The 25,547-nt window shown below is 46.4% G+C and overlaps 1 protein-coding gene across 5 annotated transcripts in view; it reads left to right on the forward strand.

The window, feature by feature from the left end:
* KCNIP3 (potassium voltage-gated channel interacting protein 3) overlaps positions 1–25,547 on the forward strand; it is a 117,116-nt gene that overhangs the window by 85,823 nt on the left and 5,746 nt on the right. For 4 of the 5 annotated variants that reach the window (XM_083753381.1, XM_083753382.1, XM_083753379.1 and 1 more), the window contains 5 exons: positions 16,186–16,310; positions 20,415–20,484; positions 22,112–22,182; positions 24,354–24,461; positions 25,268–25,372. In XM_083753381.1, the coding sequence (XP_083609507.1) occupies positions 16,186–16,310; positions 20,415–20,484; positions 22,112–22,182; positions 24,354–24,461; positions 25,268–25,372 (479 nt within the window). The remainder of the gene's footprint in view (positions 1–16,185; positions 16,311–20,414; positions 20,485–22,111; positions 22,183–24,353; positions 24,462–25,267; positions 25,373–25,547) is intronic. The other variant, XM_083753380.1, reaches the window with a different exon arrangement.

Here is a 25,547-nt window from a genome sequence, read left to right on the forward strand (position 1 = left end):
GGCTCACTCACTGGCCCAAAGCCCCCTGGACCTGCTCTCCTCTAAACTATTGCAACCTGCTTCCTTGTTCCCCCACCTCTGGCTCTGGCCCAGACAATGGTGGTGGCAAGGAGGACCAGTCGATGCCACTGCCTGTTTGCTTCTTGCCTGTCTGCCTGGCAAGCCAGCACATAGCAGCAAGGATGCAGGAGAGAGGCTGGTGATCATGGCAGTGAGATTCCCTGAAGGAGGAAGGCCCATGGAGCCAACTTGATCCAAGGTCCACCAAAACCTAGAGCCAACATTGCAAAGGATGCTTTATTTAAATTATTAAGTGTGTGTGTGGGGGGGGGTTTGTTTCGCTCTTGTTGGCTACCTTTATTTACAGTGGTACCTCCGGGACGGGATCTGTTCTGAAGGTCCGGTCGGATCCCAAAGTTTCCATAACCAGAGGCGCCTGTTCTGCGCATGTGCGCGGTGCAATAGAGCACTTCTGCACATGCGCGAGCAGTGAAACCTAGATTTAATTTTAAAATTTATATACCCCCATCATCCATAGATCTCAGGGTGGTCCACAACATAAAAATACAAAATACATAAAAAAGAAAAAACAACAACCCACAGACCAATAGCTCACCAGTTGAGCAATCCAGATGAAAGGTGGAATATAAACATTTAAAATAAAAAACAATTAAAACTGGCTTCAGAATTGAGCCTTATGTGATTTGTTCAGGTAGTTTGGGTGCCACATGATGGTCACTGCAGACAAAGGGCTGCAGAGACAGGTGGGAGCCATAGTCCAAAATAAAGTGGTACCTTGGTTCTCAAACTTAATCTGTTCCAGGAGTCCGTTTGGCTGCTGGAACGGTTTGAAAACCAAGGGGTGGCTTCCGATTGGCTGCAGCAGCTTCCTGCACTCAATCGGAAGCCATGTCAGATGTTCGGCTTCCAAAAAACATTCACAAACTGGAACACTCACTTCGGGGTTTGCAGCATTCGGGAGCCAATTTGTTTGACAACTAAGCCATTTGACAACCAAGGTACCACTGTATATGGAGAATCACAGGTTGTGGAAGACCGGTTTAGTGACTGCAAGCCTGTAGGAGACAATAATTTATATGGCTTTTGGAGAGTTAACGTAAGAAGAGCCTGGCTGCTGTTTCAGGAAATGGGGGCCCATCTAGTCCAGCATCCTGTTCTCACAGGGGCCAACAGAAGCCCCAGTGAGAGTCACGCAAACAAGACACAAGCGCAGCAGGAGGGCTCTCCCTGCTTGCCATTTCCAGAAACTGGCATTCAAAATGCTTCAGCAACATTAATTGGGCAGATCTCAACTGGGTAGTTTATAAAGGGTGCTGGGAATTGGAGCTCTGTGAGGAGGAAACCACAGTTTCCAGAATTCTTTGGGAGAAGTTATGTGCTTTGAATGTGCGTTGAATGAGCTTTAAATGCATGATATGGCTATCCCAGGACTCCATCACAAGATTCCTTACAACACCTCTGTTGCTTGATAATAATACAGTAGAACCTTGGCTTACATTACCCTTGGATAATGTAAACTTCGGGTTGTGAAAGTGGCAAACCCCGAAGTATTCTTCCAGGTTTCACCGCTCATGCATGCACAGAACAGCCACCTCCAGTTTCGGAAACCTGGGATCCGACCGGAGTTCTGAACAGATCCCACCTGCAACTGGAGGCACCACTGTATAATAATAATAATTTATTATTTATACCCCGCCCATCTGGCTGGGTTCCCCAGCAAGATGGGCAGCTCCCAACAGAATATTAGTAATAATAAAGGGATAAAACGTCACACATTAAAACCTTTCCTAAACAGGGCTGCCTTCAGATGTCTTCTAAAAGTCAGATAGTTGTTTATTTCCTTGACATCTGATAGGAAGGTATTCCACTGAGTAGGGCCTCTGCCTGGTTCCCTGTAACCTCCCTTCTCGCAGAGAGGGAACCGCCAGAAGGCCCTTGGTGCTGGACCTCAGTGTCCGGGCTGGACGATGGGGGAGGAGATGCTCCTTCAGGTCTACTGGGCCGAGGCCATTTAGGGCTTTAAAAGTCAGCACCAGCAGTTTGAATTGTGCTCGGAAACGTACTGGGAGCCAGTGTAGGTCTTTCAGGACCAGTGTTATGTGTTCTCAGCAGCCGCTCCCAGTCACCATTCTAGCTGCCACATTCTGGATTAGTTGTAATTTCTGGGTCACCTTCAAAGGTAGCCCCACATAGAGCGCATTGCAGTAGTCCAAGCAGGAGATAACTAGAGCATTTACCACTCTGGCAAGACAGTCTGCAGGCAGGGAGGGTCTCATCCTGCATACCAGATGGAGCTGGTTGACAGCTGCCCTGGACACAGAATTGACCGGCACCTCCGTGGACAGCTGTGAGTCCAGAATGACTCCCAGGCTGCGCACCTGGTCCTTCAGGCACACAGTTACCCCATTCAGGATCAGTGAATCCCCCACACCTGCCCGCCTCCTGTCCCCCCAAAACAGTACTTCTGTCTTGTTGACCCATCATTATCATCTCCATATGCCCAGTGGGGTAGAGGCTGAAACAGGGCATCTTACCTTCGGCCCCTGTGTGAGTTGATGGCAGAGGCAAGAGTTGAATCAAGGGCTCCCTCTCTTAAGCCCTTTTGCAGCCAGAGAGTTTGACGTGCATCAGGGGCACCCCTTGGGGGTCTCTTGCTTTTTGGCACATGTTCTCCATGGCTAATCATATTTCCCCAGGAATCTCCATGTATATATTTATCCACACTGTTCCGACACCCGGGAAAATGCAGAGGCAAGAGGTATCAGTAACCACAAAGTCATCTTTGCAGCCGATAATAAAATATTAACCAAGGAGGAAAACCTGCTTGCTTGCATCTTAAACCAAGAAACTGAATCTCTTCTTTCCTGGACCCCTCAAGGATGAGAGTTTCTCCCCTCCTCTGTGATGCCTCTTTCCTTCTGCACCTTGGCAAGAGTCCAGGAAGGTCCAGAAGGCAGGAGAAGGAGGGAGGGAGGGACCAAGGAGGGAACTGGAGAGTGGAGAAACCCCAGACATTCTCTACCCCCAAACCCTTCTGGGTGGCAGGAAGGAGGGAGACGTGTGTGAGAACAGCTTGCCCCTAGATGGAACATCCCACTGCTGAGTCAGCAGTTTCAGCCATCTCTCAGGGTGGGTTTAGCACGGCGGCAGCTTAGTCCTATTTTTAAAATATGCTCACAGTTGCTGCATCATTGTCCCAGGCTTGCTCTGACCTTGCTCAAGGGAACATATCACACGCTGCATCTCAGTTTCTGGTTAAAGATATATAATCATAATAAATCTGCTTGACAAGAGATGGCCCTATGCTGAGGTGAAGATTTAAGACACCTTTAGGGTGGCCAGATGGGAGACTGATGACTAGGATGGCGCATGAATTGCTTTGCTGGGCAAGAGCAAGGAGAGGTCCATGAGGACCAGCCTCCTGGGAAGGCAGGGTGCATCTCTGGCCAGTCGTTCCCAGCGCCAGATGCACAGAGCTATGCAGCAGGCCTGCCCTTTGAGCCGGGGGTTAGAAGCTGAGGAATGGGACAAATGCTATAAATCTTGGTGCCATCAAGTTGTTTTGAACTACAGCTCCCATCAGCCCCAATGCGAGTTGCAGACCAAAACATTGGCTGGGCACCTTGCAAAGCCTTCCCCCCCAAAACCCAACAACTTCTCCCAAACTCCCCAGATTCCGATATGGAACCAAACGGTGCCTATCGCCTCTGTAGCCGTGCATCTTTTAATTGGGCTTTTCTAGGTATAGAATGTGAAATCTTTTCAAGCGGACTTGGGGGTGGAGGAGGTGAGGAGCCTTGCAGAAACGAAGATGTTCTCCTGCTCATTTCAACCTCTCCTTGTTGCACTGTAACTAAGTGCAGAACTCCATCATGGGAGATGCAGAAAAAGGCAACCAAAAGGATAAGGGGGCTGGAGCAAGTTGCCTGCAAGGAAAGGTTAAAAAACGTGGGTCAAAAACAACAAAAAACAACCCATTTAGTATTTATATGGGGTGTCAAGAGCATTTATGGTGCTTCTTATATGTTTCCTTGTGGTGATATGAGGCCTGCAAGGGGGCCTCTCCCAAACTGGTGCCCTCCAGATTTTTTGACTACAGCTCCCATCAGCTTCAGCCAACATGCGGGTAACCAGCAGCAGGAAGCCCTGAAATGGAGTGTTTGAGGTTGGGGGACCAGAAACTTGGAATCCAGAGGATCTGAAGCCACACACGTCCCACAAAGTTCTTCACCTGGGCCAGCCTGGAGTTGGTATGCAAAAAAGTAAAGTGTGGTGAGCCACTTCTTACTATGCACATGCACGCATATCTTCTGCCCTGTGCAGCAGACAGTGGATCTGCTTCCCTGCTTCTCACAGCTCTGCCGATCTCCAACCCAGTGAGTTTCCTCATGTCTTACAAAACAGCCTTAACCATGACAACTGACTGATAAACCTCTGTGCAAGTGTCGCACCAGCAAATCAGGACGGTGGCTCAGTTAACAGGTCCTCTGGAGGAGCCTTAGAACGTGCATCCAGGTCTTTGAGGCCTGAGCCATGTTGCCTCTGGGGCGGCACAGAACCAGATCTCCTCTTCTCTCCAGCTGGAACACCAAGGTTGCCGCTCCTGGCTCTGGCACTGTCCATGGTAATAAAGATCCTGCAATTAGAACTTAGTGAGCAATTCTGTTGACAGAGCACAAGATGCATTAGGATCTTGCTCCTTCTCTCACGGCTGGGTTGATCCTGCAGACATAGCAAAAATAATGAGTAGGAAGGATTTAATCATCCACAGAAGTCTTTCCTCGGGACCTTGAGTCTGAGTCGAGCCTTCCCTGGGACAAATAATTACTGCGGAAGACCTACTTTGACAACAACCTTCAGACTCCTGGAGATCTTGCCAGGAGGGGGAGAGAGATCTCAGTCTGTTGAGTGTCACAGGCTGCCCACCCACCCCATCTAAGCGCTGCTGTTTCGGGGGCTTCAGTCGAGTTGTCAGGATGGTTCTGCTGCTTGGGATGGATCCAAAAGGACCCCCCCCCCCCGCAGTGCTTCAGGGCTCATCCTTGCTCTTCTGGAATCCTTGGCTGCCCTGTCCTGCAGGGGAGGGATCTTTTAGCATTGCAAGGGTAGTCATGATACCCCATCTCCAGCCTCCTTACCTCACTCACTTTATTCTCTCAAAAAGACAACTCTCTACTGAGGTTTCAGTAATATGCAAGTATATTTAGATTGGAATAATTGAGTTTAGGGAAGTTTTTAATGTTAGATGCTTTATCATGTTTTTAATATTCTGTTGGGAGTCGCCCAGAGTGGCTGGAGAAACCCAGCCAGATGAGCTGGGTATAAATAAATTGTTGTTGTTGTGGGTTAAGAAGGCTTTTGACTGATAGTTTTTTGAAGTTTTTACACTGCTGTCTTAATTGCAATATGTTTAAATGTTGCTTTGCCTTGTTACTAAGTGATACTATTATTGTGAGCTGCCTTGGGCTCCCTTTGGGGAGCAAGCATGAGATTGTTATTACAGGGTGGGGAAGCTCAGGGACCTCTCTGTCTGGCTGCTGGCTGTCCACAGGCCACTCACCCTCCTGAGACACCCTTCTCACCACCCCTGCTTCATACTCTCTTGGAGTGTTTCTGCCTGGCTGGAATATGCCCGTGAACTCTGGCCATTCCTTCTGCTTACCTGGGTGGGGGGGGGGTCATAGAAAGGGGCATATGAATACAGGACCTAGGTAAAATTTGTGTTCATTGCTCTGCCCTGTTTTGCCTCTGGCCCTGAGCACCACTGGCATGTGACCCCTGGAAGGTTGTCCAGAAGGGAATGGAGATAACTCAGCTAGTAGAGCATGAGACTCTCAGGGTTGAGGGTTCGAGCCCCATGTTGGGCAAAGGATTTCAGCCTTGCAGGGGGTTGAGCTAAAAGCCGCTTGTTGTCCCTTCCAACTCTATGATTCTATAATTTGCAGGCCCCCAAGCCTGCTTTAATTTTACAGTCATGATTATGGATATGCTGAAACAGACAGGTGAACCAAATGTCAATTTCTGAGGTCAGAAGTAACAGTTTAGATGCTGTGTGCATCCTGGACTGCTGTCTATATTTATTCCATCTTCCCAATGTTTCCTTGCCAGTTAATTTTGGAGCATCATGTGATCTTTCACACAATGTAAAAGCCACTTCTGGGTGGGGTATTATTATTATTATTATTATTATTATTATTATTATTATTATTTGGAGCCTAGTGAAAGTTTAGCACATATGTCTGTACTAATTATTTCCAGGGTAAAAAATCCACTTTCAACCCTGTTCACTTGGGAAATTGCAGGAGTTTTGCCCTGTAATTTCCCCCAGTTTGCATGAGCACAACACCACACTTGTGGGATGAAATGTGGGGTGGTATCCTGCATACAGTTCTTCTCCACCCTTTAACATTTAGCATAACAGGACAGCATATCAGTAAAAAATTCACAGTTCCATAACACAACTGGTACCACAGTGCAAAGGGAACATCAGATATCTTGACAGAAGTGCTATCATAACCAGGGAAACTAATGCAATCAACCTCACATCCAAATACAGCGAGTGCATTTCAACCCAAGTGTGCCACTGACAGCACTTAGCGGCTTGGGTCCAAACTTTGGCTTGCCACCTGCTAATCCTCGGGTCTGTCTGCTTGTTTTGCGGTGCCACTACTTAGCTAGCCACACACCATCTTTGTCTTTGATCTTCTCCCAACACAATGAAACTCCTTCTGCTTGCTGCAAATGCCCTTCCCTATCTCCTGCTCAACATCAAAAAAACTAAGATCCTGGCCACTGGTCCCATCACCTCCTGGCAAATAGAAGAGGAAGAAATGGAGGCAGTGAGAGATTTTACTTTCTTGGGCTCCATGATCATTGCAGATGGTGGCAGCAGTCACAAAATTAAAAGACGCCTGCTCCTTGGAAGAAAGGTGATGGCAAACCTAGACAGCATATTAAAAAGCAGAGACATCACCTTGCCGACAAAGGTCTGTATACTTCAAGCTATGGTTTTCCCAGTAGTGATGTATGGAAGTGAGAGCTGGACCATAAAGAAGGCTGGTCGCCAAAGAATGGATGCTTTTGAATTATGGTGCTGGAGGAGACTCTTGAGAGTCCCATGGATTGCAAGAAGATCAAACCTATCCATTCTGAAGGAAATCAGCCCTGAGTGTTCACTGGAAGGACAGATCCTGAAGCTGAGGCTCAAAGACTTTGGCCACCTCATGAGAAGAGAAGACTCCCTGGAAAAGACCCTGATGTTGGGAAAGATGGAGGGTGCAAGGAGAAGGGGACGACAGAGGACGAGATGGTGGGACAGTGTTCTTGAAGCCACCAGCATGAGTTTGACCAAATCGTGGGAGGCAGTGGAAGACAGGAGTGCCTGGCGTGCTCTGGTCCATGGGGTCACAAAGAGTCGGACACGACTAAACGACTAAACAACAACAACAAATCTCCCTTTTTCTCTGTTCCACCCTATCACCCACACCTGGCTTCCAGCCGCTTGCTGTTTTCAGGTGGGATTCAGTTGTGTACTGGCAAAATCAGTTTGTGCAGTGGATTTGATGATTGAGCTTCCACCCCAAACTGCACCTTTTGCAATAAGAAAAGTGGTGGGAGAGTGTAATGGGAAATGTGTGATAATGAATGCTTGATGCAGCTGTAGAAATGAACACATCTGAATCCTCAATAAACAGTGGAGGTCTTCTGAACCTCCCACAAGGTTTATGAAAACAAGTCAGGATGAATGCTCAATAAGCAGTGATGCTAAAATTACACTTTGCGTGTCTCTCCTTGACACATTAGCTAGAGTGGAGTTCATGGTTTAATGGGAAGCACCCTCTTTGGGTGACAAGGCGTCTTACTTACTTCAAAATGTGGTAAATTTCAAGATCAGTAGGCCAGGGCATTGCATTTTAAGTACTGTAACTTAAAATGGTGGGCAGCTTAGGGAGATCATGGATGAGGCCGAGCACAGCCAGTTAGGTGCCACTGCAAGCCCCTGGGGCCCTTGGTCTGTGACCAGCCTGGCCGGCTGCTGGTGGCAGCCCTGCAGGAAGAGGCTTGTTGGTACTCTGGGCCACCTGATCAGATGCCGAGTAATCTGGCAGAATTGGTAATCCTGTCCAGAGGTGGCACCTTTGGGAGTTCACCCAGCAGCGCCTACTGCAAACTTGGAGGCCCCTGCCTGCCAGGAGCACCTTGGTCTGAGGCCCCCATTTGTGCATCTGGAAAGTCTTTGCCAGCTTTTGCGTTGCAGTTCTGTTCCAAGTGGGGAATGGGGGTCTAGCTGAGAGGTGCAATGAACGTGAGGCTCTCCCCCTGCTGTTTTTCCTTATACTTCTCATTGCCTTGCTGTAACTCCAGGTTTTGCCCACTTTCCTGGAAATTAAGCTAGAAGAAGGAGTACAGAGAGGTCCTTGGCAGCAAGCAGGACAGGACAGAATGATACTTGCTCCCATGTGCACAGGTGATTCCAGACTGAAAATGAGAGGACAATGAACTCCATTGGCTCAGCCCTAATCCCATAACAGTTGCCCATGGTTCTATCATACATACAGTCATCTGATCTATCTTAAAGCCATTTTTTGCTGGCTACTGGCCCACAGCAAGGAGTTCCAAATGTTATTTGCATATAATTTGACTAAAAACTTCTCTGCTGCCTGTCCATTTCAGTGGATGAGCCACCCTGGTCTTCCAAGGTCAACCCGATCTACCTGAGAGCCTTTTAGCCTTGGGAAGAGATGTGTCGGCCTATGGAGTCTTCTAGCCGGTGCCATGACAATTACAGCTCATGAGAGGCTGGGTGCCAGAGCGCACAGCAAGCAGAAAGACTTGAGAATCGGTTGTGATTTCCTTTCAGTGACCCTGTGTCCCTGCTTTGCTAGAGGATCCTCCAGTTCGGCACGTCTGTGGGTGGGGTGGCTCTATTTTTAGGAAAGGGATATGAAATTCTTGGCTGGTTGGAATCCCAGAGGTCCTTGAAAACGAGACTTGTGGCAGAAAATAATGTGTTATCTGGAGCTATTCTGTGAAGCCGGAGTTCTGGATAGAGATAGATCAGTGGTCAAAGCCTCTGTTTTGCATGCATCAATCTTGGATTGATTTTGAAATCTGTATTTTTCAACCAAATGCGTAAGTATGAGACAATGGTCTAAATTGGGGCAGCCTTTGCAAAAAACCTATTTGTTCTTTCCCTGGTAAGTTGAGATTTTTCGTCCATGTAAGCAGTTTAAGTAACAGGTGCTTAGCATAGATTTTCCCTGTCACTGACAGTAGACTTATCAGCCTATAGTTCTTTAGTTCACCTGAGTCACCTTTTTTAAAGATGACTTTTTTAAAAAAAGATTGGAATGATTATTGATCTGAGCCATATTTCGGGGATGATTCCATATTTATCAGTGAGAGTAAATAATTGAGCTAGGGGTTCTGCCCACCAGTCTATGAAAGTCTTAAATAATTCTATTGGTAGACCATCCTGCCCTGGCGACTTGCCTAGTTTAAAACTATTAACCATTCCTCTAATTTCTTTCTCTTTCACCCTTGGCCACTCCTCTAGTCTGTCCAGTTTGTTATCATTGCTCTCTTTTCCATTCAATTCACCTTGCAGGTCATAGGGATATGAAATACTGGGTCCATTTGGATTCTGCAATTGGTGGAACAACTAAATGGCTGCCAAGTTTCAGGCCTCCATACACTAACAACCAAAACGCTGTGTTGTTTTTGTTTTGAATGGAGTCGAGCAACTGGGACCATTTTTGAGAGGCATATTTTTTTCTTTTCGGCCAAAATACAAATATATTTTCGTTTTTCAGCGAGGTAGACAGTTCAGTACGGTTATCTTAGAAAATTTGGCACATTTTCTTTTAAGTTGAAAACATTCATTGTCGAACCAGGGTCTAGTTCTGTATTTAAATGCCCTGACAATTGGTGGAATGTTGAGTTGTTCAGACATTTTGAAAATTTCACTATATACTTTCAGAATGTCACTGTGAGAATTGATATTCTTTAGTTTAGACAGAACCTGGTTTCTCAAATCAACTGTAAGTTTTTGCCCCACTACTACACTCATTTCCTGAGACCATTTAGTTGGGTCATTTGCTTGTTTTGGCAAAATTTTGTGCTATTCCAATTAGTTGTTTCTAAATTGAAGTTGAAATTTATAGACATCAGCAGTGGTTGGTGATCACTTTCTGTACGCGTCCCAGTTTTGAAGTCCACTATCAGATTTACAATATCGTAAGGGACGCAGGTGATGCTGTGGGTTAAACCACAGAGCCTAGGACTTGTCGATCAGAAGGTCGGCGGTTCGAATCCCCATGATGGGGTGAGCTCCCGTTGCTGGGTCCCTGCTTCTGCCAACCTAGCAGTTCGAAAGCACGTCATGTGCAAGTAGATAAATAGGGACCACTCCGGCGGGAAGGTAAACGGCGTTTCCATGCGCTGCTCTGGTTCGCCAGAAGCGGCTTAGTCATGCTGGCCACATGACCCGGAAGCTGTACACTGGCTCCCTCGGCCAGTAAAGCGAGATGAGCGCCACAACCCCAGAGTCGGCCACGACTGGACCTAATGGTCAGGGTTCTCTTTACCTTTTTAAGGGACCAGTATGTATCCTCAAGGGGAAAAATATGTGAATTCCCCGTTTCTATCCCCAGCTGTTGAGCCATTCACAATTTGTAACTTAAAATTGTTACACAACTTGAGCAAACGTGTACCTTCCTTGTTTATAACCTTGTCTCTAGAGAGTCTTGCTATTTTCATTGAATATGCAATATCATCGGAGATATTCCAATATAAAGTGGTACGAAATTGTTATCAATTCCCACCCTAGCATTTAAATCACCTGCTGTTACTAATGAGGGGTTTGGGTTACCCTCTGTCAAATTTTCAATGTAAGAGTTTAATTGTGACCAATTTTCTACGGAGATAATCTTTGTGGTAGGGGGGAAATAGACATTTACAAGCAACAAGATATCATTTTTAGTAGTTAAAAGTAGAGCTTGTGCAATTGAAGAGCATTTTTCTAACTGTTTGACTTCAAACCTTAGATTGTCTTTAACCAGACAGCAAAACCTGCTTTGGATGCAGAAGGTCCCAGGTTCAGTCCCTGCAATCTCCAGGTAGTGAGACCCCTGCCTGAATCCCTGGGTTGCCATATGTCCTCTTTTTCCAGGACACGTCCTCTTTTTCATGGGTAAAATGAGAATTGTTATAGCCATCCATAGTTAAAAGTAGAAGTCGGCAAATGTGTCCTCTGTGTGGGTGCTTAATCTTTTCGTTCGCTTGCCACTTCTCTGCTCTGCATTGCAAACCATGGGCTCTGCTTCCTGGCCTCTTCCCCCTGCCCACCCCCCCTGGGCGCCACAGGCACATTTACTTTTTGGTGCGCCAATGGCAGTTCTGCGTAATTTTATTGTGGGTTCAGTGCTGCTCAAACACACAGGTTTCATGCAGCATCCTCATCAAAATGCCACCGTATATTATTTTTACGTTTAATCTAGTTAAATGTTTAAAGAGCAGAAAGGGATTAAATAAGATATGGGGACCACATTTTGATGAGGACAGCATTGGATGGATGCTTCAGCAGCTCATAGCCACAATGGCTATGTTCTCGCTCCGCTGAAGGCAGCGTGCCCCTGCACACCAGTTGGTGGGAATCACAAGTGTTGAGTGAGAACAGGGTGCTCAGACTAGATGGGCCTTTTTGCACCAGCAAATTCACCATAAGCTGCCACGTGGAAGCCCTCCAAACCACCAACTCTCAAAGAGGTGTTCCTCAAAAACCCAAGAAAGTTCAGCTAGAGGCATTTGTGTATGTCATGTAGTAAAACCACCTGTGGCACAAAAGAGGGGTCTCTTCCAAGCCCTGCAACATCACTTCCTGTCCATTGAGGCACACACTCTATTTTGCACTATAGCAGCTCTCCCATATTAAAATGATTTTTTTTTGTCTTTCATACTTGCAAATTAGCATGACAACATTTTAAATGGAATGTGCAACATTGGGGAGACCTCTGAGGTTTCTGAGATGTGTCACACATTTATCTATGTTTTACCAAATTTTGGTTATAATTAGTTATAAACCAAACTACTGTAGTTTTTACAATTTGGTGTTTATTTCTTCTATTGCTTTATCTTTTCTTTTTTGAAAAAAACCTTTATTAAATTTCTTTCACTTCTCCAAGGTGACAAGTGCCACTCAGGCCATTTCCAAACATTTTCTTTATAATAAATGCCTACTGTAAAAGCTAAGCCAACACTAAATAAAGATTCCCAAACCTCATTTGGTATCTCCATCTGATGATCTTTCTGTGGGATAACCGGCCTCATATAACCAAGATGCTAATTAAAGTCTAATTAATGCATGAAGGGGTTAATACCATAGAGTAAGATGCCCTGCTGGGCTTAGCTCAATCCTCTTTCCCTCACCTAGGGAGGAACCAGGTAATCAAGGCCAGTGTTTCCCAACCTTGTGCCTCCAGATGTTTTTGGCCTACAACTCCCATCATCCCTGACCACTGGTCTTGCTAGCTAGGGATGATGGGAGTTGTAGGCCAAAAACATCTGGAGGCACAAGGTTGGGAAACACTGATCAAGGCTTTGTTCTCTTCCAATCTACCTGAGAAGCTCAGCATGTGAAGAGGTTTGGGCTCTTGCTCCAGCTCGCCTGCATGGCTCTCACCAGCCACTCTTCAGTTCATATACCAATAATCTAGAAACATTTACCCCTTTATAACTAAGCTAACTTGCCTTTGCACGTTTTCTGAAGCATATGAATCTGAACTTCAGAGAGTTTGTAAGTAAACTATTTCTTTACTTACCAAATGTATGGTCCCCCCCCCCCCCCATGCTTGGAGAAGAGGGAAACTTTGGAAAGAAATTTTTCAGGGGACATTTTAGAACTCACCTGGAGGGGCACATATTTTAAAAGTCTAACAGCCTATATTTCCATGCTTTAGTTTGCTGCATTTTTTGTGATTTTAAATCTCTGCTAATAACGTCACGCGCATACGCAGAAGTGGTGAATCGCCACACGCGCAGACACAGGTTCTGGATGTGAACGAGGCTCCAGAACTGTACAATGTGCCTGTGCTTCACTCTCCCACTTTCGTTAGTTAATATTTGATAGATAATTTGGTGAGGGCTCTGTTGTGTATTGAGTCAAAGGATTTTATATCTGTATTATTATTGTCTGTATTTGCATTAGGGTAAAGTAACTGCCTTTTGGTTCCAGAGGGTACAACTACTATTGGTTCATTTAAGCTGCTGTATTTGGATCCTCTGCCTTATTGGTTTCCTCCAAAAGGCAGGACTGTGATTGCCTGATATTGTTCCCTCCAAAATGTATCCTTTCTAGCTGGTTCCCTGTCCCTATAAATGTAGCTCTCCCCTCCTCAAGTCTCAGTCTTGTTTGCTTTAATAAAGAAGTGTTACTAGAGAACTGTCTCCAGCATATTATGTCCAGAGAGCTGAAATCACAAACCCCATGTCACAACAGGCTCCCCCCCAAAAAAATATGTATTCTCAATTAACATTTCAAATTCCATTTTTGTTGTTGTTCTTAATTCCTAAATATGTTTTCATTTGTATAAATTGGAACGGGGTGGGGTGGGATGTTGAGGTGACTGTTCACATTCATCTAAAATTTGCCAAACATTTTCAGCTATAAACCTAATTACAATAGTTTCCAGTGTCTGTGCATCTTAAGAGTTAACTACCATTCATTTCCAGGGCATTGTGCAGCAGATGTGCTTCCTGGATTGTGCTCATGGGGTCAGATCTCTCTGCCTCCCACTTCCCCCACTTGTAATGACCACCCACATCTGCCACTTCCGCCAATTCCTACATTTTTATCCTGCTGTTGCTCAAGGAGCTGTGGATGGTTTACATGCTTCTCCTCCACCTCAATTTTATTACTACAACAGCCTTTGTGGGCGAAAGAGGATTTGAATCTGGGTTTCCCTGGTCCCCCCAGTCTGACATTCTAAGCACTACTCCATGCTGTCTCTTGCCCTGAAAACAAGGTTGTATCTCACCACAGACACACCCAGGACCTTAAGGCACTCTATTCCCTCCTTGTGATTTTAAAAATAATTGTCAGGACTTAATTTGTACCTCAATCTCTCCCTGGCATCAGTTTTCAATTGCAGCGCATAGTGAGTAGTGGACCAAGTGTGAATGGTCCTTGAGCATGTGCAGAGTACATTAATCTCATGGCAGAGTGAACAGTTTCCAGGTCAGAGGGTCAAGTTTCTTGACTTACCTGAATCCCTGGCATCTCTTTTTCTCGAAGGTAAACCATGCCCACTCCACCTCCCTGAACTGCCCCCCCATGCCTGGGTTTGCTAATAAAATTGATCTGCTAATAAAAGAGAGTGAGACAGATTCTGCAGGCAAAACTGTTTTTGCTTTCCATTAGTTACACTTAGGAAAATGAGCTGTTTTGACCTTGATTTAATGGAAAAACTTATTATGACTCAGTTTGAAAACTCTTTGAGGCCACATGACAGCAGCAGCAGCAGCCGCCACCACCGTGTTCGCAGAGCCAGTCCCCTCCAACTCACATTCCCCAATTCCCTGGTGCCTAGTAAGACAAGGATAGTTAAGCATGTGCAACCCCCCCACCCCCCCACCCCCCGCTCAAAGTAAACAACAGAGACACATAACTTCCATAATATACCCCTTTGCCATTATGACTATCTTTTAATGCTTGATGAACTTCTTGTAGTCATTTGCATGCTTGGGTAAAATGACTTTCGCCAGAAATGACTCTTTAGAAGTTTGTAGGGTCAGAACTCAAAGATCAGACTGGCTGAGTCAGTTTAACCAGTGGTGCTCACAGTATTCTATAGTGGGGGGGGTGTCACTTTTTTTGATATGTGGGCTCTAATCCGAAGGGCTTGCCTGTGCATATACTGACAGAATAGTGTACAGACATCTCACATCAACCCTTAATAGCTAATCACTGGATGAGCCAAACACTGCATAACCTTTTGACAGAAGTGGATGAAATTTCCAGACATAGCCAACATTAGCTAAGTGGATGAAGCCTGTCCAATTTCAAATAGGTGCAAAGTGGGATGTTCCTTCTAAATGTCTCCCCAAAACAGTGTGATTGGACGTGAAAATTGAGGGCACTGTTTGGAAGCTTATGCTGTCAATACCAAAACTACACTCCCTCCTCTCCCTCCCTCCCTCCTGATGTCTTTCTTATATGAAGAACTTGGGTGGGCGTGTATATATATCTTCACAAGCAGACTGTCTGTGTCCCTCCAGATCTCCAAATTGGCTCTGAAGCTAAATAAAGAACCAAATTCTGTTAGGGATTATTCAGAGAATTCCCGCTTTGTTTCAGGAAAGACCCGAGTATCCCCAAAGCAACCCACTTAAGTTAGAGATTATGAAAACCAAGTGCACATCCATAATTAATACTACACATTTCTCCTAAAATATTCAGGATAAAAAAGTTTTTTATTGTTTCCCAAGACTTCATGAGATTTGACTTAGAGAAAGCATGTTTCAGAGGTGCTGTAAGTTAAGAGGTAAAACTGAATGCTTTACTCTCCTCCAAAAAAACAAAATCTTGTGCTTCAGCTTCAATGGAAATTGAAGAGCATGTTGTAAAAAAGATTTCAAAGACACATTTTGCAGGGTCAGCTTTTGTGAAAACCCATTTTGACAAAGAAGACTTGGGGATCTGTAGTCCAAAAGAGCTATCATCAACATAGCAAGCTACCTTACAGTGACTCAGGGCTTGTCCACACTTCCGCTTGCCTTGTGCCTAGAAAGCCCTGGTCTGGGGGGTTTTCCACTTGACCCGGACTTTCTAGGACTGGTCCAAACGGTTTCCCCCTTACCCATTCCTTTCCCAGGGAAAATCCACTCTTTAGCACTACATGCATTTTCCAGTGTGGACAAATGTGTAGTTTGTTCCTTAAGCATCCCATGAAGGCAAGAACGCCCAGACCATCAGGGGGTGTCTCTGATGCTATGAAGATGACCTGCATATGGACATTCTCTCTTTCATGGGATATTTTACTGCGATAAAACGTTGTCAGTCAGGAAGTGATTTGATTGATGCTATTTGAGCAGGCATTCTTCCTGACAGGTCCGCAGGGCAGGGGCTGTTGGGAGCAGGTGCTCAGTTTGCCCCTCTTCTCTTTGCAGACAGCAGCGACAGCGAGCTCGAGCTCTCGACCATCCGGCATCAGCCAGAAGGGCTGGACCAGCTCCAGGCCCTGACCAAGTTCACCAAGAAGGAGCTGCAGTCCCTCTATAGAGGCTTCAAGAACGTGAGTGGGAAGCTTCCACTGGCTTCTTGCACCCTCCCAGGCATTTCCCAAACTCCAGACTTCCCCAAGCCGCGGGAAATCTCAGAGCATCTTTTCAGGAGATCAGATTTTTCTATCAGGGTGGGCCACTGAAGAGTCCCAGTGTTTTTGTGCCAGCTTGTTTCAATAAGTATTTTTACCCCGCTCTTTGGATGAAAAGGAGCTCCTAAAGCAGTTTACAAAGCTTCATAATCAAGACAGTCTCTGCTTGCAATTTAAAAGATGTGGCACAAAAGGAAAGGGGATTAGGAGGGAGAAGGAGGGAAAGGAAACTCAGGCACTGGCTCTTAGTTAAAAAGTTCTTAAGAGTGTTCTTTCTGGCAGGGGTGGGAGAATCAAGTTCCCCATAACTAGGAGTTTCTAACCTGCACACTACAAGGGGTTGTAGGACTACATCTCCCATCAGCCACCGCCAGCCAGCATGGCAGGTGGTCAGCGATGATAGGAGCTATAGTTCAACAATATCTGGAAGGCTACGGGTTCCCCTGTCCCTCCAATATCCAGGCATAAGAAGAACAAATCTACCCAATGGACCTAAACCAGTTAAAGATGTGATTTCTCTCCCTGTGGAGCTGTAGTTCCGTGAGGAAAGACAGGGAGCTTTGGCAGAGACTTGGATTATTGAGCAGATCTGCCCAAGAAGCCTCGTCATTTGGCTTCAGCACCAAGTGCCTTTCAAGAAACCACCCTGCCTTCTGTTCCATGTATCTTTAATCACTGTTTCCTGTAATACTTGGCTCTCGGGCATCATCGAAATACTAAGTTAATTGTTTCTCTGCCAGCGCATATTATTCCATTTTCACTGGGATCCATCTCAGAATTGACTGATGAATCAACAGCCTTTATTTTCTAGACAGACTTTCATGTTGAAACTTTTTTAGTATTTCTTAATGGAGAAGGTTTGACGTTCCACTTCCTCTGAATTCATGACACTTGAATTTGACTGCAAGGCCTTCTTGCACCCCAAGTAAAAAACAAAGCCCCCAGTTTCCCTTCACCTCGGCAGTCAGATCCTATAACTTAGTTGCTCATGCAACACATAGTTAATCTACGGAACTCGCTCCCACAGCCATCTTAGATGGCTTCAAAGAAGATTAGACAAAAACAAGGGGGGAAAGGCTATTAAATGGCTCAGGAATGCAATGCCTCAAGGAGATAATCATCTGAGGCCCTTCTCCAAGAGAGGTCCAGAGGGTGACAACATGAGAACAGGCCTTTTCTGCAGTGGCCCCCTGTCTGTGGAATGCGCTCCCCTGGGAGGTTCGCTTGGCGCCTTCATTATACACCCTTAGGCCCCAGGCAAAAACATTCCTCTTTAACCAGGCCTTTCGCTCATTCACACCCAGTGCCCTTTTAATATGGGGGGGGGCGGAGTTGTTGAGTTGCTTTTGTTTTTATTTTGATTATGTGCTTTGTGTTTTTATATTGTGATTTTAAGTTGTAACCATCCTGAGACCTGTGGGTATAGGGTGGTATGCAAGCACCATTACCATCAGTGCTCCTGACCATGATGACTATGTCCTGCCTCCACAAGAGTATTCTGAATACCAGGTGCTGGGACTCACCTGTGGGCAGAGTGCTTATGCGCTCGTGTCCTGCTCGAAGGATTCCCACCGGCATGTGGTTGGCCACTGTGCAAACAGGATGCTGGACTAGAATGGCCACTTGGGGCCTGATCCAGCAGACTCGCCTTATGTTCTTAACCCCACTCAGCTTCCTGGTGTGAGTGTACATGACTTACTGAAGACCTGGAGTCACCAGTGTGGTTCCCACAGGTTGTTTTTTTTTATGGTGCTCACAGGGACACACCCCTTGCTTAAGCCTTCTGTTGTTCACAATAGAGTAGGTAGCCATGTGTGTTTAGTTGTGGTGTGTGCAGTGGGCCCTCAACAATTTATTGGGATTGCAAATGTGAGAAAAAAGGCTGGCAACCCCTGCTCAAGACTGTCTGGCCCCACCTCACAGATGCCCATGCATTAGCAAGGTTGCCTGGAAGAAACAGGGGACTCAGCTACATAAGTAAAAAACCAGGATTTGAATGCGTTATAAACATGTAACACCAGATGGTGCCAGAGAGCAGAAATTTTGTTTATATGTGATTTTCCAGAGGGTTTTTTCCCCCTTTTATTATAATGATCTAATTTCTGACTTCTTTATAGCATTTATTCCTGTGTATAGATTCACCCAAAGTCTATACACATGTGGCAGGTAGCACATAAACTTCCACATGAAGGTGTCATTCTGGTCACGTGGAATCCTGTACCTCCTTCTTCTCCATAGATCAGGGTGGCATCCTCCAGATGTTGTTGGACTCTTAGCTCCCACCAGCCCCAGCCAGCATGCCCAATGGCTATAGTCCAGAGCAAAGGAGGGCAGCACATTATTTATCCCTGCTGTCATGGGTGTGGCTAAGGGGGCAGGGGGCAGCTGCCCCCCAAATCAAGTAATTCAATAAAAATACTTAACTGAGGTTCTGCCCCCCATAACATGAAGCCTGCCCCCCAACATAAATCCTGGCTATGCCCAAGCCTGCCATAGGTGGCCATGCTAATTCCTGGGGGCCTGGAGGTGGGGCTGCAAGTCTGCATCAGGAGAGGCAGGCTTGCAGCCCCACTCCCCAGGAACCATGTGATGGTGACACATTTCCTGCGTATCAGGCTGTTGCTAAAGGCACAGGAGCTGGGCCAGCAAAAATGAAAGGTGGCCAGAAGACAAGTGGAAGTCAGGATCCCTGCAGCTCTCATTTTGGAGCTGGTTTAGGGGGAAGGGCCATAGCTCAGTGGAAGAGCATCTGCTTTGCATACAGAAGGTCCCAGGTTCAGTCCCAGCAGCATCTCCAGGTGGGATTGGGAGAGACTCCGTGTCTGAAACCCCATCGCTGCTGAGAATATTGAGTTAGACCAGTCATCTGACTCGGTAAACAAGGCAGCTTCCTTCAGGAAGGACTGCAGCTCAGTCCTTGGCATGCAGAAGACCCCAGGCTCAGTCCCTGCCGCTGCCGCTGCCAGGGTAGGGCTGCGAAAGATGCCCTGCCTGAAACCTGCCCCTGCAGTCAGTCTGACAAAGTATAAGGCAGCTTCCTGCATTCTGTGTTGCGCATTCACAGCTCTCTGCAGAAACAAGAGTGAGTCACAGTGGGTGTCTTTAACTCTGTGTGCAAATTACGCATTACTGAGTTTGAGGACAAATTAGAGCAAAGCTTTATGTGTAGTCGTCATAAGACATATGTGCCCCCTGATGCTTCCCAAAGTCCCACATTCTTCCATTCTGTCAGTGACTAGTTGTTTTTTTCCTGTTAATTTCCTCAATTTACCTGACTTTTAAAAAAAGCTCCGGCTGCCTTTTCTATGGAAGAGGCAGCTTTTTATTACATTTCCAAAAAACTTTTTACCTGCTTCTATGGCTTGGAGAAAGTAAGTTCCTTCCCTCAGCTTTCTGAAAACCAAGTGGGATACTTCTGCAATACTACATATGCAATATATGTGTCTGTGTGTGGTGTACTAAAGTTAGAAACCAGTAGATGGATTGGTCTGTTGTAAGGACCTTCTGTATACTTAATTAAGAGCAACCCTTTCAAATTCTTTTGTTTTTGTTTTTTTTAAATATTTATTGAATTTTATAACAATTAATGATACAAAACTTATTCATCATGTTATTTACAATTATAACCCTATCAAATCCAATCGGGCTTACTTCTGAGTAGACCTGCATAGGACTGAAATTTCTAATGTGAGGTACCCATGGGGAAAACAGAAGCAGGATTATCATTATTCCATATTGGTTCATCCAATACCCTTTTCTCTCTCCAGCTACACCTAGCTCTGGTTCTGCCTGCTCCTGGCACGTGGTTCCTTAAGACGTGACGGAGTCGACTCTGTGGGGCAACCTAATTTGGTTGAGGATGGTCTTGTGATTTTTGTTTTGGGTCAGATGTTGGGCCATAACAGAAAGTGAGGGTTGGGGTGGAAGTGCACATGGGACCTGAGTGAGGCTTTGCTGCTATTTGCCAGGATGGCCAGTGGGTGAAGCTCCAGAGGGTAACTTCCTTCTGACTTGCCTTGATAGGAGTGCCCCAGCGGCTTGGTGGATGAAGAGACCTTCAAACTGATCTATGCTCAGTTCTTCCCGCAGGGAGGTGAGTCTGGGACTGATGTCTTCCTTTCAGCTGCTATTTGGGTTAAGGCACTGAGCCCCCTGTGAGAGTGATGCTGCCACAAAGCTTCCCCCAGAATGGCAGTCCATGCAAAAGCAAGAATGCCTGGCCAACTTCTAATGCTGTGCCTCTTGCCAGCCTGGTGCGCTCCAGCTGTTATGGACTACAACTCCCATCAGCCTACCAGGTTGGCAAAGTCTGCTACAGATACACCCAAATATGTATTGCTGCCTATATTGGCTGGTGAAGGCAGGTGAACATGGCAAGGATGTGGGTGGATTCCTATGGTAAAAATACCCAGGTACCTAAGCAGAACTTGAATAACCATCAAACCAGTTTAATTCCCCCAGGGAATTCTGGGAACAGTAGTTTTATTAGGGGTGGCTATATCTGTGCTAGAAATTGTCAGCATTCTTAGCTCCCTAACTAAGGTGCCCACTTAAGCATTGCCAAAAAAAGCAGAAATGTATCACCAAAATTATAGGACACAGATTTGTATATAAAGTTTGAGTAATTGTAATTTGATGAGGATGCACAGAATTATTTGTACGCTATCCCCTGGTCAAGGGGATGATAATTAAACCAGTTTAATTTGAAGGATGGATGTAATTGTGCCTATAGAAAGCATAGCCAAAACCAGTGAAACTTGGGTTCAAATCCTTTCTCTCTCATGCACAACTTAACCTCAGGATTATTATTTTTAAATAATATTTATTAAGTTACCCAATTTAACAAGCCAATAAAGGCAACATTAAAAACATTCCAAATTATAAAATAATCAAACAGTCCAAACATTAAGCCAAATCATATATCTTTGTTTGACTGAGGTTGGAGGATTGCCATCATCTCACATTTGCACTGCTTTCTTAATTAGTCTAGGTGATTCCTACAAATCAATCCTATGTTAATCCTTCGTTCGTTTTCACAGCCTCTGAGTTCGCCCCAACTTAACCTCAGGATTGCTGTGATGATAAAAATGTGATTATAAAAAAAAATCCTTTGCATGTCATCTTGAGTCCTCAAAATAAATGCAGGACATGGATAAATGGCCTCAGCAACATGGGGACATTGCTCCAGGAAGCTGTGTGGTGGCCGGGCAAATAATGTGGTTCCTTCACATGTGCTATTCCATCTTGCTCAAGAGAAAGATGTTGCTGTGAAGTGGGTCCTTTCCTGCTGCTAAGATGTGTGAGCCAGGGAAGGGCCGTCACTCAGTGCTAGAACACATGTTTGCATGCAGAAGGGGCCGGGTTCAGTCCCCAGGCTGGGCTGGGAAAGACTCCCTGCCAGAAGCCCCTGAAGAGCCCCCACCAGTCAGCACTGACTAGGATTGAGGAAGATCTGTGGCCCCCTAGATGTCGCTGGACCCTGGCTCCCATCAAGCCCAGCCAGCAAGCTGCTTGACTACAACTCCCATCGTCCTTAGCCATCAAGGATGATGGGAGTTGGAGTCGAGCAAGTCTGGAGGGTTCCCACCATGCTGAGCTAAATGAACCAACCCGCCTGGCAGTATCCAGCACCTTCCTGTGTTCCTGCTTCGTAGGCAGAGTGAATAAGCAAGACCCCACAAGCCCCTGTAGCCCACCTGCTTCTGCTGTTCCCTCTGCAGATGCCACCATGTACGCGCATTTCCTGTTCAATGCCTTTGATGTGGACCGGAACGGAGCCATCCGCTTTGAGGTAAAGTGCTCCTGTCTCTGTTCCTTGGGTTGTGGCTCCAGGCAGTTCTTGGTGAGCCATTTGGCAGGTAAAATCGGTCAGAAGCAATGGGACAGGTGGGGAAGGCCTCTCTTCTCGTGATCTACACGCCAACAATTCTTTTGCTGAACATCACCTTGCTCAAAGAGGTTTGGGGTTGGATACAAAACCCTGCCAAACCTGTTTCCAAGAGGCGAAAGTAAGGGTGAACAGGTATACGCTTAATCTGCAGGCTGTTGCTCTGTGGAAAAAACCCAAATGGGTGCCATTTATTGCGTGCCATTTCCCAGACTTAAACATATCCCACAAGTGTTCCATTTTAAACGGGACATCCAGAATCCCAGAAGCCAATCCCAGCTTCTGTTTGCATCCCAGAATGTCCCTTTTTCAGTCCTGTGCTTTGGTGTGAGTCCTTGCCCCAGACCAAAAGAACCCTGCTGAGAGCCGGATCAGAGAGCTGGACCAGAAAGTGTATCCCTTCTGATGTCCTGATTTGGGGAATGAAAATGTTGGAGGGTATGCCTTCAGCCGATGCACCATATTCACCAGGACTGAATGGGGGAGTGAAGGGGGAGGTGCAGAGCAAAGAGGCACAGGTTCAGCAGCAGTTGGCAACCTTTTGGAACAGTGGGCACATTTGGAATTTTGACAAAGTGCTGTGGGTGCAAGGCACAAAATGGCAGCTACAGGGGCTCGGCATAATGGCAAGATCAGAAAAAGAGGCAGGACCACAAAATGGTGAGGGGATGCCCCCCCCCAGACACACCAGCTGCCCCATCAGTGGGAGAATGGCACCCACATCATCTACTGCTGCACTTGCTGACAAAGAGAAGCTCGTTGCACCTCTCCTCTGTTCAGAATGGATGAAACCTTTCACAGGAGCCATAGTGCATGCAGGCACATGGGAGCATTCTGTTGGTCTCCCCTGCTCTGGGGTCAGTATATCCCCAGCATGCTTCCTTTGCCAGTGCCAGCTCCCAATTTTATGGCAGAGGGGCTTGAGCAAGATCCCTTAGGAGAAGGAAAACTCTGGTCCTAAACCTTCATTGCCTTGCATCTTCAAGAGAAGAAAAGGCTAAGGACTAAATCCTACACAAATCCGGAGTAGAGTCCCTACGACAGTTGGATGGCACCTTCTGGCAACTCCTGCAGCCAAGCTGGTGCCAAACCTCTTGCTTTGCTTTCCTTTGGACCCCATCAGCGAGGCTGGGGGTGGGGGGAGGTCTTGGCATCTGGGTCGGCCAGGACCTCCCTACACGCTGCCCAAGCTTGCACCCCAGGGAGCTCATTTTGGTGCTGCTAACACAGAGGTTGGATGGAGGCACACTTCACTGTCTCTTGAGACAGACAGATGCCAACAGCAACAACATATAATTAACAACTATTAGTTGTGTACATTGCTTCCAAGAGGTCTACTCCAAGTATGAATAACATTGGATGCAACACAGAGTTGGTAGGTGTCAGCATAAAAACTCTCTTGAATCTGCAGTAGAAAAGCCTTAATTGGCCTTAAGGAAATTCACAGACGTAGCAGATTTCAGAGAAGCAGGGAGAGTTCTAGAGTCGTCGGGGAGCTCCTGAGACTTTGCAGATTATACACAGTACACACGTTACAAAGGCACTACATGGAAAGGCTGTAGCTCAGTTGCTGAGCATCTGTCCTGCATGCAGAAGGTCCCAGATTTAGTCCCCAGCATCTCCACATAGAATTTGGAGAAACTCCCTCTCTGGATCCCTGGGGAGCCACTTGAAGGGCTTGTCCACACGTCTGTTTGTTCTGTGCTTTCTAGGCATGGGTCCCAGTGGTTTTACATTTGCAACCCCCCCCCCCCCCGCTTTCACTGCGAAACCTGCTGTTTACCCCTGGATGTCAGTTGGGTTTCCTGTGGATTGACGCTTCTTCTGATTCAGTGATTACCAGCAGGTTTTCCTGGGGAAAGTGGCAGGGCATATGAGAAACCTCTTGCAGCCGTCCCTAGAAAACACTGGGCAGCTAGCTGGACCAAAGGCCTGAATCAGCACAAGGCAGCTTCCTATGCTCCTGTGTTCTTACTATTACGTCCCATTTGGCTGGAAGTGGCTGCCTGAGAGTGGAGGGAAGGTGTGCTCTTTTCATGGGATACCCAATTGCTCTGCCCCTTCCTCTCTTGCAGGATTTTGTCATTGGCCTGTCCATCTTGTTGCGTGGGACGGTGCATGAGAAGCTCAAGTGGGCATTCAACCTTTATGACATTAACAAGGATGGCTATATCACCAAGGAGGTGAGTTTTGTGCGTTTGTGTGTGTGTGTGTGTGTGTGTGTGTGTGAGAGAGAGAGAGAGAGAGAGAGAGAGAGAGAGAGAGCTTGTGCTTGTGCTCTGGCATCCTTGAGGCTACCTTTTAATATGTCTCTACTGTCCTTACTTACAACATAAACCCTGTCTGTCCCTGGTAAAGCGTTGTCCCATCTTTGCCTTTGGGGATGATTTGTTAAAACTGTCCTTCTTGGTAGTATGAAGTTTTTAGAGTCCCTGTTCTTCAGGGTTTAGCTCTGGGCTCATTCAGATGACACCTATTTATTGAGCATTCATCCTGATTTCTTTGCACAGCTCTGTACTTCATCAGGTCAAGGTATTCAGACGGATACTGGGACCTTCTGCATGCAAAGCACATACTCTCCTACTGCGCCACAGTCCTTGAGGTTTGAAGAAAGGGGTGGTTTAAATAGGAAGCTGCCTTATCTCAAGTCAGACCACTGAGTCCATCTAGCTCAGTAAAGTGTGCACTACCTGGCAGGGTGTCTCGAGGGAGGAGTCTTTTCCAGCCCTACTTGGAGATGCTGGGGATTAAATCTGGGGCCTTTGGCATGCAAGTTAGGTGCTCTAGCCACTGAGCTACAGCCTCTTCCCCTGGCTGGAAGTCAGGGCTGATTAAGAAGTGCAAAAATCCTTTACATTACTCTTAAGCTTCTTGCCTCTGAGCAGAGTCAAACTAAAGAGTCCACCTAAGACAGAAAAGGACTGGGGAGAAAGCTGGCTTCATCCAGCCTCTTGACTGCTCTGAAAGCTTTGCTGTCCTTCTCTGCCAGGAGATGTTGGCAATAATGAAGTCCATCTATGACATGATGGGCCGCTACACCTACCCAATCTTGCGGGAAGATGCTCCCATTGAACACGTGGAGAAGTTCTTCCAGGTAAGGGGACTGGGGTTGCGGGGCCAAGAAAGCAGCTGGGAGGCACTGAAAAGGAGCAGGCAAGGTGAAATCAGGGGGCGACGGAAGTTACAGGTGCCTGAAGCTGTTGTGTAGACACAAAGGTCCATGGCAGGATGGTGCAATTCTCCGCAAGCGCCTCCTTCTAGGTGTATCT

This window comes from Podarcis gaigeae (genome assembly GCF_964106915.1).
Source record: "Podarcis gaigeae genome assembly, chromosome: 8".
NCBI lineage: Eukaryota > Metazoa > Chordata > Lepidosauria > Squamata > Lacertidae > Podarcis > Podarcis gaigeae.